General features: G+C 41.5%; 1 protein-coding gene across 2 annotated transcripts in view; it reads left to right on the top strand.

Annotated features, from left to right (window-relative positions):
- The window catches only part of LOC143291756 (uncharacterized), a 37,293-nt gene extending 27,526 nt beyond the window's left edge, over nucleotides 1-9,767 (top strand). The window contains exons 13-16 of one of the 2 annotated variants that reach the window (XM_076601873.1): nucleotides 245-387; nucleotides 1,170-1,261; nucleotides 6,609-6,679; nucleotides 8,062-9,767. In XM_076601873.1, coding sequence (XP_076457988.1) covers nucleotides 245-387; nucleotides 1,170-1,261; nucleotides 6,609-6,628 — 255 coding nt within the window. In that variant the 3' untranslated portion in view covers nucleotides 6,629-6,679; nucleotides 8,062-9,767. The remainder of the gene's footprint in view (nucleotides 1-244; nucleotides 388-1,169; nucleotides 1,262-6,608; nucleotides 6,680-8,061) is intronic. The other variant, XM_076601872.1, reaches the window with a different exon arrangement.
- Nucleotides 9,768-17,196: the final 7,429 nt, after the last annotated feature.

Raw genomic sequence — 17,196 nt, 5'->3', positions numbered from 1 at the left:
ATTATGAGCACATTGAGTCTGAATTAACTTGGAAAAATGCACTACACAAATGCCAGTCGTCATTTATTGTTGTTGTTATTGGATCTGGGTATGGTCCAGGCATTTTTCATCTTCTGGCAGAGAGACAAAAAGTGATAGAAAGCAATACAGTACAATACATATGCCTGTGTACCAACAACAGAGTTGGTGGTGTGTCGTCGTTGTTGTTTTTCACACGGTTCCAATGATCTAGGAAATGTTTCAGCTTCTGGCTGAAACCGTGGGGCAGGATTCGACGTCCAAACTCCTGTTGCCGACGGTAACCAACATGGGGAGCGACAACGTGGCCAACGTACGTTTCAATGTGGCCAAGACTCTACAGAAAATCGCTCCCCTCTTGGATCAGGGGTAAGTGAATTGGGGGAGTGGGTGGAGGGTGGGGGCCAGGGGGGGGCGTACACATGTTAGGTTTGTGTTGGAGGGAAGACCCAAAGACATGTGTTAGGTTTATGTTTGTATTTGTATTTCTTTTTATCACAACAGATTTCTCTGTGTGAAATTCGGGCTGCTCTCCCTAGGGAGAGCGCGTCGCTACATTACAGCGCCACCTTTTTTTTTTCTTTTTTCTTTTTTTGTATTTTTTCCTGCGTACAGTTTTATTTCTTTTTCCTATCAAAGTGGATTTTTCTACAGAATTTTGCCACGAACAAACCTTTTGTTGCAGTGGGTTCTTTTACATGCGGGGGGGTCGGGGGGGGGGGGCATTTTACTCCGATTTTCCTCAAACCACCCAGGTGTGAGTGGTTGCCTGACTTTGTAGGGAAAGGTAAACTCACTCAGTACGGCCAGTCCTCTCTTCTCCTCTACACAGACCCCTCGGATGTCCAGTGGGTGTCTGAATGACCCAACCTTTAGCTTCCGTTGTCAGAATTGTGATATTCTTTGTCAACATTCACCTCTTCAGTATAAGAGCCTTCCGCTTGCAATATTTTGATGATGGTAACTGGGGTGAAACGCTGTTAACGTTGTCTCTTTCGCCGTTCGTATGGAGAGTGTTAAAACTGTTGAAGGAGAGGACTGGGTGGCCTTGCCTTCTAATGCCGAGCCCTAGACGCAGTGGGTATGAAGTCACTGCCCTGATGGCTGTGAAAGGCTGCCGAGTAATGTTTCACCTTGCCCTGTGATTTCAGAACTATTCAGAACAGTGTGAAGCCCTTGTTAGACAAACTGAAGACCGACAGTGATGTGGATGTACAGTTCTTCGCTGCAGAAGCTTTAGACGGTGAGTGTGCAGGCACTTTACGTTTTTTTCTTTCTTTTTTTTTTATTTATTTATTTTTTTAATCTTAATGAAACCCCTCTGATAGAATGGCATGTGAACTTGGGCAGAGAAATCTGCATGTTTTAACCCCTTAACTGCTGAATCTCGGCAAAATGAGATCAGTGTGGTGTGGATCTGAATTCCCAAGTACTACTGCTTTTTTCGTGAGCAGTCTAATTGGTTTTTCTAGACAAAAAATAAAAAATAAAGGAAGATGTGCAAGCGACAAAAGAAAAAGAAAGGGTGGCTGACATCTTGGCCTGTAAGCTCGGTTTTATCACGGTGAAAGGACAGGCCCTCACTGAGGAGCGTACCACCCGGCAGCAGTTAGGGGGTTAATGGTGTGTCCCCCTCCCTCTCCCTTCCCTTTCCCTTCATGCCGTTACCTGTGATCGTTCTGTTCCATCTTCCTTTGTGGCACTGTTGTTGTTTTGTTTTTTTTTATCTTGGCTCCGATGGTTGGTATTGATCGTGGAGGCAGTGAAGTATAACATACGCTTGTTTATTTTATTTCATTTATTTTATAATTGGGCTCCGATGGTTGGTATTGATCGTGGAGGCAGTGAAGTATAACATACGCTTGTTTATTTTATTTCATTTATTTTATAATTGGGCTCCGATGGTTGGTATTGATCATGGAAGCAGTGAAGTATATAACATACACTTGTTTATTTTATTTCATTTACTTTATAATTGGGCTCCGATGGTTGTTATTGATTGTAGAGACAGTGAAGTATAACATACACTTGTTTATTTTATTTCATTTATTTTATAATTTTAGATTTTTTTTTTTTTTTTTTAATGGGTTCCATTGTGATTTTAGTGAGTAAGCTTCTTTTTTTTCTGATGTGAATCCAGTTAGTAATAGGACCATATACCTACTACTTCATTAGGTTGAGGTGGGTAATTTGCTTGTTTTTTTGTTTGTTTGTTTTTTATTCAAGAGTAGTAGTAGTCTCATATATCTATAACTGTGTTGGGTTGATGCATTATTTGTGTTCAAGAGCTCACCGTAAGCATTTCTCTGTTGAGAGAAAACTGTATGGAATGGAAACATTTACTTGCACCAACCCCATATACTGGTGTGTTGGAGGGAAGACCCAGAAAGGTGTGCGTTAAGTTCGTGTTGGAGGGAAGTCCCAGACAGGTGTGTGTTAGGTTTGTGTTGGAGGGAAGACCCAGACAGGTGTGCGTTAGGTTTGTGTTGGAGGGAAGACCCAGGTAGGTGTGTGTTAGGTTTGTGTTGGAGGGAAGACCCACATAGTTGTGCGTTAGGTTTGTGTTGGAGGGAAGACCCAGACAGGTGTGCGTTAGGTTCGTGTTGGAGGGAAGACCCACATAGTTGTGCGTTAGGTTTGTGTTGGAGGGAAGACCCAGACAGGTGTGTGTTAGGTTTGTGTTGGAGGGAAGACCCAGACAGGTGTGTGTTAGGTTTGTGTTGGAGGGAAGACCCAGACAGGTGTGTGTTAGGTTTGTGTTGGAGGGAAGACCCAGACAGGTGTGTTGGGTTTGTGTTGGAGGGAAGACCCAGACAGGTGTGTTGGGTTTGTGTTGGAGGGAAGACCCAGATAGGTGTGTGTTAGGTTTGTGTTGGAGGGAAGTCCCAGACAGGTGTGTGTTAGGTTTGTGTTGGAGGGAAGACCCAGATAGGTGTGTGTTAGGTTTGTGTTGGAGGGAAGACCCAGACAGGTGTGCGTTAGGTTCGTGTTGGAGGGAAGACCCAGACAGGTGTGCGTTAGGTTTGTGTTGGAGGGAAGTCCCAGACAGGTGTGTGTTAGGTTTGTGTTGGAGGGAAGACCCAGACAGGTGTGCGTTAGGTTTGTGTTGGAGGGAAGACCCACATAATTGTGCGTTAGGTTTGTGTTGGAGGGAAGACCCAGACAGGTGTGCGTTAGGTTTGTGTTGGAGGGAAGACCCAGACAGGTGTGCGTTAGGTTTGTGTTGGAGGGAAGACCCAGACAGGTGTGCGTTAGGTTTGTGTTGGAGGGAAGACCCAGACAGGTGTGCGTTAGGTTTGTGTTGGAGGGAAGACCCAGATAGGTGTGTGTTAGGTTTGTGTTGGAGGGAAGACCCAGACAGGTGTGCGTTAGGTTTGTGTTGGAGGGAAGACCCAGACAGGTGTGTGTTAGGTTTGTGTTGGAGGGAAGACCCAGACAGGTGTGTGTTAGGTTTGTGTTGGAGGGAAGACCCAGGTAGGTGTGTGTTAAGTTCGTGTTGGAGGGAAGACCCACATAGTTGTGCGTTAGGTTTGTGTTGGAGGGAAGACCCAGACAGGTGTGCGTTAAGTTCGTGTTGGAGGGAAGACCCACATAGTTGTGCGTTAGATTTGTGTTGGAGGGAAGACCCAGACAGGTGTGCGTTAAGTTCGTGTTGGAGGGAAGACCCACATAGTTGTGCGTTAGGTTTGTGTTGGAGGGAAGACCCAGACAGGTGTGTGTTAGGTTTGTGTTGGAGGGAAGACCCAGACAGGTGTGTGTTAGGTTTGTGTTGGAGGGAAGACCCAGACAGGTGTGTGTTAGGTTTGTGTTGGAGGGAAGACCCAGACAGGTGTGTGTTAGGTTTGTGTTGGAGGGAAGACCCAGACAGGTGTGCGTTAGGTTTGTGTTGTGTCAGAGGGTGGGTACACAGACACAGCTTTGTGTGTATGTGGAATTAGCACTGAGATGTGTGTTTGTTTCCCCCACACACCCCACCACGGGGTGAACAGAATCATTTTATTTGTCGTTTAACCATAAGGTTTAGAGGCACACACTTAAAAATAAGTGCATAGTTGTCATCATATGATGGAACAGCATTTAAAAAACAAAACAAAAAAAACATAGATTTTCACATCCGTGGTTGTACATGGCTACTAAAATTAACAGACCAGGAACGGTACATGAGTTATTAGTTCATGTCAAAATTGATTGTGTCAAATTTGACACAGCAATCAAGTTGATGGATTTTGTCTTCCATTACTTCACAGCCTCAAGGCCTGACTAAGTGCGTTGGGGTACGCTGCTGGTCAGGCATCTGCTTGGCAGATGTGGTGTAGCGATATGGTTTTGTCCGAACGCAGTGACACCTCCTTGAGCTACTGAAACTGAAACTGCTACCTAGTCGGTCTTCTTGTGGAATATTTAAACATGTTATGTTACATAGTCCATCCTCGCATGGAATATCGAAGCATATTCTGCTGCATAGTCAGTCTTCTCATAGAACATCTTAGCATACTTTGCTACATAGTTTTCTTGTGGAATATCTGTCTTCCTTTTGTCAGCTTTCAGGTCATGTGCACTTGTCCTGTGTTTTGTTAAAGCGTGTCTCTGTCTTTGGTGTGTGTGTGTGTGTGTGTGTGAGATGATGATCCTTGCATGTGGGCTGACTCGTGTGCTTTTCAGATCCATGCGTTCTGACTGCCAATTCCCTGATGTGATGCGCTAGTTTCTAGTGCAGCGCATGTCTTGTCTTTCCCCTTGTGGTAAAATGTTTGCGCTCTCTCTCTCTCTCTCTCTCTCTCCCTCTCCTCTCTCCTCACCTCTTGTGTTTCCCAAACCCCCTGTCACCTTCCTCTCACCTCGTATCACGTGTGTGTGTGTGTGTGTGTTTTTCCCCATGGGGAGTGGCGTTTCTCATCTCCCGGAGTCTTGTGCTTACACTGAAAATTTGATTGATAATTCAGCAGGTTTGAGGTTTTGTGACTGTGTGTGTTTCTTAACATCTGGTTGGTCTTCTTCCCTGGGTGGGGAGAAATGGTTGTTGAATGTCGGTGCAAGGTAATTCTGTTTCATATTTATAAGAATATAACTTGCGCTGGTTTTGGGTATTGATTTGGTGAGGGAATTAGTGTGATGGTATTTTTTAGGGATGAAAATTCTTTGACCCATAGTACTGTTGATGAGTAGTATCCTGGTTTGTGGTTGTGGTTAAGTATTTGTAACTAGTGCTAAGTTGTAGACAAAATAGGAATGTGGTATCTAGTAGTTCTGTTTATAAATCAATAGGATATTGGTTCGTGGCTGTGGGGTGTTTTTCAATTGTAACTTTTGGAATTCTTCTTCTTCTTCGTTCCTGGGATGCAACTCCCACATTCACTCGTATGCACTCAAGTGGGCTTTTACATGTATAACCGTTTTTACCCTGCATGTAGGCAGCCATACTCCGTTTACAGGGGTGTGAATGCTGGATATGTTCTCGTTTCCATAATCCACCGAATTCTGACTTGGATTACAGGATCTTTAACGTTCGTATTTGATCTTCTGCTTGCGTATACACATGAAGGGGTTTCAGGCGTTGGCAGGTCTGCACATATGTTGACCTGGGAGATCGGAAAAATCTCCACGCTTAACCCACCAGGCATCGTTACCGAGATTCAAACACGGGACCCTCAGATTGAAAGTCCAACGCTTTAACCACCCAGCTGTTGCACCCATCATGTTTAGAATTAGTTCTTCACCTTTGTATGCCTTCTTTGTCGTCAGCATATCCTCACATAAATTGTAAAACTTTAGTGCTAGAGGTTCATTTCTGTTTCTCACCGCTGTTCCCTTTAGTTGTGTTGTGTGTGTGTGGTGATTACCTTAATTTTGTGTGTGCTGGAGTTTCGGTTTCTGACACAGTGTTGATAACACTTTAACTTAACTTGATTTCTGGAAGAAGAAAATTAATAAGAACTTATTCTAGGAGCTGTGATGTTCTTTTATGGAGTTTTTCTTAATCTTTATTAATGTCATGTAATAATAGTGATGTTATCATTTTCTTGGTAAATGTGAAAGTTTGCATAGATTTTCCCCAAGTTTTTTTTTTTTTTTTTTTTTTTACTTAGACACGTTCTATGTAAGCAGAGTTGTGTTACATCTCAGTACTGTTTTTTACGGAGTGGAGTTTTGTGATTACATTTGCCACTGGCGATGATGACGGATGCATAGCACTTTGAAGAACTATCATGTTTTGAAAATTAAAAAACATGCGTTGAGGAGGGAAAGTGAAACATTGATTTGAACGCACTTTTCAAGCTGTGCATAAGGCATGTGTATCTGAAACAGCCACAGTGAGAGGTCATAGTGCACCATGCATGATTTATATCATCTGTCAGTGTTTTTTAAAACATTTTCTGACAGCAAACCTGCTTTTATGAAGTGGGAGTGTGTGCCATAAGCATGATGCTTAACTTTTTTTAAGTCCATATATATATATATGTGTGTGTGTGCGTGTCTCAGAGGTGGTGGTTATAGAGGACGTGTACTGTGTGTGAAGCCGGTTTGATGTGTGTGTCACACCAGCTGTTGTCATGATGCGACTCTTCCTCAAGCACTTTGTACATTTCCAGTAAATGGTGGTAACGAATGACGGACCCAAGACTGTACAAACATCACTGACGGGAGAGTCAAGGTTGCGGATGTGGGTTTTGTTAAATTTTTGTGCTCTTTGATAACGATGTAAATCTTGATTGTATAGGAGGCACTGTGGCCAGGTTGGTTTGGCAATGGATGTCTGATCCCAGTGTTCACCGGTGATCGGGGTTCGAGGCCCCGCTTCGGCATGGTGTTGTGTCCCTTGGGGAAGGGACTTCACTCCGATTTTCCTCACTCCACCCTGGTGTAGATAGGTTCCGGACTTAGGATGCTGAAGGCCAAAGCGACACAGACAGGATTAGGCCCGAACGTCCTCTGCCAAGCCATAGACACAGTGGATATGAATTCACTGCCGTGATGGCCAGAAAAGTCTGTGGGACCTGTCTTAAACCTTTAATTTTAGATCTTATGTATGTGCAGTGATCATTTCTGTCAGTCGTGAATCCCCACAATATAGTCATTCGGTTGAGACGATAAACCGAGGTCCCGTGTGCAGCATGCACTTAGCGCACATAAAAGAACCCACAGCAACAAAAGGGTTGTTCCTGGCAAAAATCTGTTAAAAAAAAAAAAAAAAAAGCACTTTGATAAGAAAAGCAAATAAAACTGCATGCAGGAAAAAAAACACAAAAAAGAAAGGGTGGCACTGTAGTGTAGTGTAGTGTAGTGACACGTTCTCCCTGGGGAGAGCAGCCCGAATTTCACACAGAAAAATCTCTTGTGATAAAAAGAAATACAAATACTCTAGCGCTAGTATCAGCCAAACAAACAGGGCTGTCCTTTCCCACTGAATGAAATCTTGACTGCTGTTTTGCTAGTAAGAAAGGGTTGGGTTTTTGTTTTGTTTTTGATAAAAGTGAAGGAATTTTGTTTTATATCCCATCACACATTCTGGTAATTTTTGACATCTCAGATGTTAACTTTTTTACACTTGAATGTTATCTTTTCAAAATGAATACATTTTTAAACAGATAAAACTAAAAGACAAACATTGTTCAGCTGAAAATTTGGACTTGCAAGGTTTAGTTATTCTTTGGCATCTTTGGACAGTTGGTCATTGTGTTTTGTGTGTGTGTGTTGTCAATGACAGGACAAATACAAACATTGCAGTACTGGTTCTGTTGCATTTGTCATAGAATATGATTAAGATTTTACATTTATGGCTACATTGATTAACTTTGTGAACTGCTTGAGTGGACGCATGCTCGCATGCATACACACACACGCACGCGCGCACACATGCACGCACGCACACACACGCACACGCACACACACACACACACTCTGGTGTGTTTTTTTCCAACCTTCATGCACAAATTGTTCTGAATCTATGATGAATGTTTGGAAATGATAAATTGTAACACGATCATGTTATTTGATTTGATATTTTCTTTTTTTTTTTTCCTTTTTTTTCTTTGTTTGTTGCAGCATTGCCAGTTTGCAAGTAGGAATCCACCATATCAGGCACAACACAGGAGAACGCATCCTCACTCCGTCTCTGTGACAACCCTCCCCTCCCCCTCCCCCCACCCCCCTGCCCTCCTTTCATTCTCACGTGCCCACTTTTCCTGTGCTCTCTCACCCACCCTGTCTCTCTCTCTCTCTCTCTTCTCTCTCTCTCTCTCTCTCTCTCTGGTAGATCAAAGTTACTTTTACTTACTGTTCACCGGAACAAGAGCAGAGATGGTTAATTTGGTCGGAGAGTGGATTTGGGGACTCTTTCACGTAGTGATGTTTACTGCGGGTGGAGGGGTTGGGGTGGGGGGGGGGTGTTCTCTCCCTTTTCTCTCTCTCTCTCTCTCTCTCTCTCTCTCTCTCTCTGTCTTTGTTTCCCTTTCTGCTGCTGTTTCTTCTCCCTCCCTCCTTCCTTCACTTTACTGTGCGGCTACCACGGTTCCTCTTTTGAGTATTAATAGTTTTTATTACAAAAATTTACGTGTTTGCATGATTTGGTTCTTTTTTTTTTTTTTTTTCCTTTTCTTTTTTCCCCCCATTTATGTATTTATTGACAATAAACACGAGAGATGAAGCATTAATCTTTCAAAATATTACAATGTAAGATGTGTTCTGGGTTTGAAAGTAATCATTCTCAGACGTTTGTTATTATTATTATTATTAATGAATTGAAAAATAATCTTAATGAATGGGCAATTTTTTTTTCTGGCTCACCCATTGTTTGTCTGCACAATTTTCTTCCATTTTACCTTCGATTCTGATAGGGTCATAGATTCTCTCTTTTTTTTTTTTTTTTTTTTTCCTTTTTTTTTTTTTTTAGATACAGATATATATATAGGTCAGATTGCTCTTGGTTGCTTTAGTCTGTCTCATCTTCCCATATGTTCATAAGAATCAATTTAATTCAGAGAAGAAAAATGGTGTCTCATTTCTTTTTGTAATTTTTTCCCCCAGCCTTCCATAAGTAAATGACCTTTTTTTTTTTTTTTTTTTTACAATTACATGGTCTTGCCATTTGTTGATAGACTGACAAAAAAAACAAAAAACAACTTGTTCACCAGGTCTTAAAAGAGAGGAGTTTGTTTGCATCTTCTGTTCTTCACATACTTGTGGCATAATGTGGAAAGATCTTGGTACTTGACTAAGGTTTTCAGTCGTTTGTTTCAGCTCATCTTTTTTAAGAATTTTTTTTAATATCTTGCTTTTTGACAATTTGTGCACAGATATACAAACACTAACACACACACACACACACACACACACACACACACACACAATGCCCATTTGTATATGTCTTTTAAACAGCAACAAAAATAAGATATACTCATCAATGCGTTTAAGACCGCATGCAGACATTCTGTACATTTGATTGGAGTGCGTGAGATAGAGCCCAAATCCCCTGCCCTGAAATAGAAGTCAGCTCGGATGAAATGGACAAGGACATACATGTGAAGTGATGATGCTTACTTGACAACGTATTTTCTCTCTTTTTTTAATTGGAAAAAAAAAAAAGTTTTTTACAACTACTTACACAGGTACGATCACCCATGTGTCCAGATAGAAAGATGGGACGTCGAAGTTTATCGCTGCATGGATTTTCAAGAAAAAAAGAGCCCAAGACGACATTAAATTCTGGGAGTACCAATGATAGTTTTTTGCGCTGCGTGGATTTTCAAGAACCCAGGACAACATTAAAGTCTGGACAACCCTTATACCCGATGATAGTGTAACGCTGTGCCGGTTTCGTGAGTGCATGAGGTCGAGGAGAAGTTAAAAACTCCGTAGTTGAAATGTGTAGCAGCGAATATGTTGTGTTGTTGTTTGGTTTTTTTTGCGTGTTGTTTGGTGCATTTCATCATTTTCTTTTGGTCTGGTCTTTGTCTTGTTTGTTGGTTTGTGTAAATTGAGCTGCCATTTGTGTGTCCGGATGGCACAGCTATAAGTAAAAGGATGTTGTGACAGTTTTAAGAGAATGTGATTAAAAACTGGTTCATAACAAGAAGAAACCAAAAAAAAACAAAAAAACCTGAGCGTCTGGACTGCAAGGATGAAAGTAGTTTTTGTTTTTCAGGGTTTTTTTCTTTTTTATCCGGGTGAGAAGTTTTGTGTGAGCACTTGCACGTTCATTTAATTCTTTCTTTCTGCTGGTCTCTCTTTCCTATTCCTTCCTCTTTCTCTTCGTCTCTCTCTCTTCCTGTCTGTCTCTCCCTGTCTTTCTCACTCTGTCTTCCCCTCTCTGTCTTCTATCTCTGTCTCCTCTCTTTCCCACTTTCTCTCTCTGTCTAGGTTTACTGACCACGGTCTAACGTGAACACTCCCAATTGATAATTGAGGACTTTTTACACAGCACTCTCTTCGGATTACAGCTCAGGGTACTTTACAAAACACACACAACTATACATAATGCATTACATCAATGTTAACTCTCTCCATACGAATGGCGAAAGAGACGACGTTAACAGCGTTTCACCCCAACTACCATCATCAAAATATTGCAAGAGGAAGGCTCTTATACTGAAGAGGTGAATGTTGACAAAGAATACCACAATTCTTACGACGGAAGTTAAAGGTTGGGTCATTCAGACACCCACTGGACATCCGAGGGGTGTGTGTAGAGGAGAAGAGAGGACTGGCTGTACTGAGTGAGTTAAACACACCAAAACATATCTGGCAAACTATACACTCACATAAACGCTGCATATGTACATATAAACATGCATTCACACATATATATATACATATACAAACCCACCCCCACCCAACACACATTCACATATGTATTCATACATATGTTTACCATGTAATGCAAGAGCATGATATGAAACATGCACCCTGTAGCAGCGTCCGTTACAAACTTCCCCTCCGCCTCCAACAACAGTTTGTGTCATGTTTCTGGTGTTGGGGGCCCAAGGGAAGTGACTTTGCAGCAGTGCAGGGTCTCCTCTGGTGTGTGGCCTCTTGGCAACCCAACATTGATAGCTCCTCTGTGGACTGATGGCACTGAGGCTGCGACAGACGAACTCGGGTGTTGCTGTATATGGGGGAACGTGGAGAGGTGTGAGAGTAATGCCACGGAAATGGTGATGACACTGCGAAGTGGTGGTCCTTTGGTTTTTGTAGTCTGCATTACCCATGTAAAAAATTTCATTGGTAATGGGTACATATACATATATATAACCTTTTCTTGCCTGCCTAAAGTACTTTACAATAACGTGCATAAACTGTGCCAGACGAAACTCCTGAGAATACACACACAGAAACGCGCACCCATCACTACAAAACAAGTGTTCACACACACACACATGCAGAAAAAACAGATTTAGATTCAAAGATTACTGAGCATGGAATGAGATGACAAATCAGCAGGTGAAAAAATTCGAAAACTGAACAGAAAAATGACACAAGTACAGATAAATCGAGGTCTAAGTCCATCGATATATGAACTCGTGGTAATTTGAACAAGAACACCCAAAATATCCGGAAAGTGCTTGGGAATTGAGAAAATGGAAAGCAAAACCGAAACGCAACTTTATCAAGATCGTACAAAGAGAGATGAGAGTGGTTTTGAATTATTATTGTATCAACAGTCTTGCAAACACAAAAGAGGTAAAAAAAATATATATAAAAAACTTTTAAGTGAATTTTTATTTTAAGCCAAGAGCCACCATCACCAACGACCTGTGCTTGGTTTTCCACACCATTCTCATTATAATTATATATAATTAATGTTTTTATGCAGCACTGAATCTTGTGCACAGAGTCTGGTTTTGACACACAACCGACGGACTTGGAGGAATCTGGTGAAAAGTTCTTCTCAGCAACTCCCTGGTGACTTCACATAATTTGGAAAGAAGAAATCTTGTGTGAAAGCAAATCAAATCGCTTACACACGCACCCACAACTCGGAAATCAATAGATGAAAGACAAAACCTTGGCCAAAGAAACTAGGGACGGAAGAGTGGCATGGTTCTGAAGCGGTAGTTTATCATGGTAGGTTTTAAGACAGCCCATGCCTTGACACAACCGACAGAACTGGAGGAATCTGGACTGGCTTGAATGACACGATCTTTGCAGAGGTAAGTTTGCTTGAGTTAAGATGCTCCGTGGAGATAGGAACGTTCTCAATGATAAGCAAACTTAGTCGCTGTTAGAACGTTCTCAATGATAAGCAAACTTAGTCGCTGCTAAGAATATTCTCAATGATAAGCAAACTTAGTCGCTAGTCGCTGTTTAGAACATTGTTTATGATATGCAAACTTAGTCGCTGTTACGAACATTCTCATTGATAAGCAAGCTTAGTCGCTGCTAAGAACATTCTCAATGATAAGCAAACGTAGCCGCTAGTCGCTGTTTAGAACATTCTTAATGATATGCAAACTTAGTCGCTGTTAAAAACATTCTCAATAATGCGCAAACTTAGTCGCTGTTTAGAACATTGTTAATGATATGCAAACTTAGTCGCTGTTAAGAACATTCTCAATGATAAGCAAACTTAGTCGCTGCTAAGAACATTCTCAATGATAAGTAGGCGTCGTCTCTGTTAAAATTCTCAATAATAAGTAAACTTAACCGCTGTTAAGAACATTCTCAATGATAAGCAAACTTAGTTGCTGCTAAGAACATTCTCAATGATAAGCAAACTTAGTCACTGTTAAGAACATTCTCAACGATAAGCAAACTTAGTTGCTGCTAAGAACATTCTCAATGATAAGCAAACTTAGTTGCTGCTAAGAACATTCTCAATGATAAGCAAACTTAGTCACTGCGAAGAGCATTCTTAATGATAAGCAAACTTAGTCGTTGCTGAGAACATTCTCAATGATAAGCAAACTTAGTCACTGTGAAGAGCATTCTCAATGATAAGCAAACTTAGTTGCTGCTAAGAACATTCTCAATGATAAGCAAACTTAGTGACTGTGAAGAGCATTCTCAATGGTAAGCAAACTTAGTCACTGTGAAGAGCATTCTCAATGGTAAGCAAACTTAGTCACTGTGAAGAGCATTCTCAATGATAAGCAAACTTAGTCACTGTGAAGAGCATTCTCAATGGTAAGCAAACTTAGTCACTGCGAAGAGCATTCTCAATGATAAGCAAACTTAGTCATTGCGAAGAGCATTCTCAATGATAAGCAAACTTAGTCATTGCGAAGAGCATTCTCAATGATAAGCAAACTTAGTCGCTGCTAAGAACATTCTCAATGATAAGCAAACTTAGTCGTTGCTAAGAACATTCTCAATGATAAGCAAACTTAGTCACTGCTGAGAACATTCTCAATGATAAGCAAACTTTGTCACTGCTAAGAACATTCTCAATGATAAGCAAACTTGGCAGCTGTTAAGAACATTCTCAATGATAAGCAGAATTAGTCGCTGCTAAGAACATTCTCAATGATGAGCAAACTTAGTCGTTGCTAAGAACATTCTCAATGATAAGCAAACTTAGTCGCTGTTAAGAACGTTCTCAATGATAAGCAAACTTGGTAGCTGCTAAGAACATTCTCAATGATAAGCAAACTTAGTCGCTGTTAAGAACATTCTCAATGATAAGCAAACTATGTCGCTGTTAAGAACATTCTCAATGATAAGCAAACTATGTCGCTCAATAATAAGCAAACTTAGCCGCTGTTAAGAACATTCTCAATGATAAGCAAACTATGTCGCTCAATAATAAGCAAACTTAACCGCTGTTAAGAACATTCTCAATGATAAGCAAACTTAGTTGCTGTTAAGAACTTCCTCAATGATAAGCAAACTTAGTCACTGTTAAGAACATTCTCAATGATAAGCAAACTTGGTAGATGCTAAGAACATTCTCAATGATAAGCAAACTTAGTCGCTGTTAAGAACATTCTTAATGATAAGCAAACTTTGTCGCTGTTAAGAACATTCTCAATGATAAGCAAACTATGTTGCTCAATAATAAGCAAACTTAGTCGCTGTTAAGAACATTCTCAATGATAAGCAAACTTAGTTGCTGTTAAGAACATCCTCAATAATAAGCAAACTTAGTCACTGTTAAGAACATTCTCAATGATAAGCAAACTTAGTTGCTGCTAAGAACATTCTCAATGATAAGCAACCTTGGTAGCTGCTAAGAACATTCTCAATGATAAGCAAACTTAGTCGCTGTTAAGAACATTCTCAATGATAAGCAAACTTAGCCGCTGTTAAGAACATTCTCAATGATAAGCAAACTTAGCCGCTGTTAAGAACATCCTCAATGGTAAGCAAACTTAGTCACTGTTAAGAACATTCTCAATGATAAGCAAACTTGGTAGCTGCTAAGAACATTCTCAATGATAAGCAAACTATGTCGCTGTTAAGAACATTCTCAATGATAAGCAAACTATGTTGCTCAATAATAAGCAAACTTAGTCGCTGTTAAGAACATTCTCAATGACAAGCAAACTTAGTTGCTGTTAAGAACATCCTCAATGATAAGCAAACTTAGTCACTGTTAAGAACATTCTCAATGATAAGCAAACTTAGTTGCTGCTAAGAACATTCTCAATGATAAGCAAACTTAGTCGCTGTTAAGAACATTCTCTGTAATAAGCAAACTTAGTCACTGTTAAGTTTGCTCATGCAACCCAACTCACCCCTGGGCTGAGTTGCATGAGGCGTCTTTGCAGCCCTAAGTCTGCTTAGAATTGAGAATGTTCCTAAGTATATGGTATTTACCGTGGAGTAAGGAACATTCTTAATGATAAGCAAACTTATCGCTGCTAAGTTGGCTCGTGCAACCTACCCCTGGTGGACAGTTCTTCAATGTGGCGTCCTATTGACTCTCTTCACATAGTTACAGGAGAAGAACTGAGAAGGTTTCGAGGCCAGACTCAGTGGATGAACCGGGTGCAGGGAATTCACAAAGCGAAACTAGGAGCGAACGGTAGCTGAGGTGCAAAGAAGGAGCGGCCGCTGACTGTAGCCGAGTGCTTGAGTATTGGAACACAGTAACGAGCGGGTCTGAAACTGAACGTAGAGAGTGAGATAGGGTGTAGACGTGAAGGCAGTTGCGCAGTAGACAGGCTGGGACAGATTTGTATATGCCGGCCATTATGACAAGGACAAGAAGACCTTCGACATTCTGAGGCAGACTTTGAGATCAGCTCCTAAGGAACAAGCATAGTTGTTTTTTTTTGTTTTTGTTTGTTTGTTTGTTTGTTTGTTTTTTGCTGCCCAGTCATCTACATCGTTTCAGTGGCATTACTCCCACGCCGCTCATTTAGATTCCCCCATACACGGCCACACCCGGGTTTGTCCGTCGTAGTTCCAGCGTCGGCAGTCCACAGAGAACCATCGATGTTAGGTCGCCAGGAGGCCACACACCAGAGGAGACCCTGCACTGCTGCTGAGTCACTTCGGTGGTGTTCAGTGGTGGCTGTTCTGTTTTAACGAACTTAGGACACCACCTACTAAGCCCCCTACTAACGACAATAATGGCTTAGTCGCGGAGCCAGACTGAGTGAGCGTCCCTCCCAGAGTGGAGACCGCCACCACGTCCCTCAAACAAGCATAGTTTTGCTTCAAACAAATCTTTGCATCAGCTGGAAGCGATATTTCCATGGTTTCAGTTCAGTCAACTACAGTTTCTCAAGGACTGAGGCGTGAGTGCGTTCGGACAAATCCATATACCTTACACCACTTCTGCTTGGCAGATATAACATGTCCGAAAGCAGCACAACCCAGGCGCACTATTCAGGCATTGGGTGTATGCATATATATATTTATGTACCAATCAGAGTAGCCCGGATTTCTTCAGTCTTCAAAGTATTGCCAGAAATCATCACTTTTGTTACAATAGGAATCTTTTCCAGTGAGTCAAGTACATGCCGCTGCACACGAGACCTCGGTTTATGATCTCATCCGAATGACTTGTAGACGCGTATGTATTTGTATTTGTATTTCTTTTTATCACAACAGATTTCTCTGGGTGAAATTCGGGTTGCTCTCCCCAGGGAGACCGGTGTTGGCCGCCGTTCTTTCTCTGTCTCTGGACCTTGCAGTTGGAATGAACTTCCTCTTTCGCTTCGTCAAATCTCCACACTCAGCTCTTTCAAGTCTGGCCTTAAAACCCACCTCTTCTCAAAATATCCCCCCTCCCCTGCCTCTTCCTTATCCTCAGTTATGCATGCGTGTGAATGACTGGTGCAAACTGAGCGCTTTGATTTGTCTCTGCACAAGATTCAGCACTATATAAATACCATTATTATTATTACATACAGCCACTATATTATACCAGCGAACGTGCATTCATCCTGTCAGTCAGGTCCACAAAATCGTCTGCAGTAACGTGCTCATTCATGTCTATCAGAGAGTGATTACTAGTTCAGTCAAGAGGCTCTCCACCTAAGCAAAGGTAAACCGGCAAAGAAAAAAGAAAAGAAAAAAAAAGTAGCTTGACTTGGTCGGCTAGTGTAGGTAAGTAATCATGATATGAGTCATTTGCCGTCGTTTTAAGACTGAATCTTGATTAGAAGGATATGGATTACACGCTCTTCATGTCACTGGTTTCTTACACTGTCCGGCGCTTACATTGCAGCTCAGTCAGTGACTCTGGCAGCCTAAAACGCGCAATGAAAATAATAATTTAAGTTGGTCCCAACTTAGAAATTTAGGATACGAAAACTACATTAAAAACAACAACAACAAACATAAGTAAATGAAAGAAAACAGCTGTAGAAAAGGTGGCATTCCACAAATTGTTTTGAATTACCGCATGAAGTGAAGGAAGCAAAATGACCGGAGTGACTAAAATTGTTAGGGGAGGGGGGGGGGAGGGGTCATTTCCTCCCCCTACACCGCTGCGTCAGTCAGTCAGTCAGCTGACTCGTGAATCTCATTTACAGCAACGACAATGCCCTCGACAACGCCCGCTCGCTCGATTTGTTGGCCTCTCATCACAGATATATGACGTAATGCCAGCTCAGCAAAATGGCTTCCCACTCGACATTGAAAACATTTCACAAAAGAATCCATGAAACGGACAGAAACGTGAATATTTTTCACTGAAAACGTCTGCAAAGTCTCGACCGTTTGTCTCGCAGGTAAAAAGGAAATCGGCCGCTTTGGATGATATGTATTTATTTGTACGCCACTTTGGCGGGC

This window comes from Babylonia areolata, chromosome 17 (genome assembly GCF_041734735.1).
Source record: "Babylonia areolata isolate BAREFJ2019XMU chromosome 17, ASM4173473v1, whole genome shotgun sequence".
NCBI lineage: Eukaryota > Metazoa > Mollusca > Gastropoda > Neogastropoda > Buccinidae > Babylonia > Babylonia areolata.
This window is presented reverse-complemented; position numbering and strand designations above follow the sequence as displayed.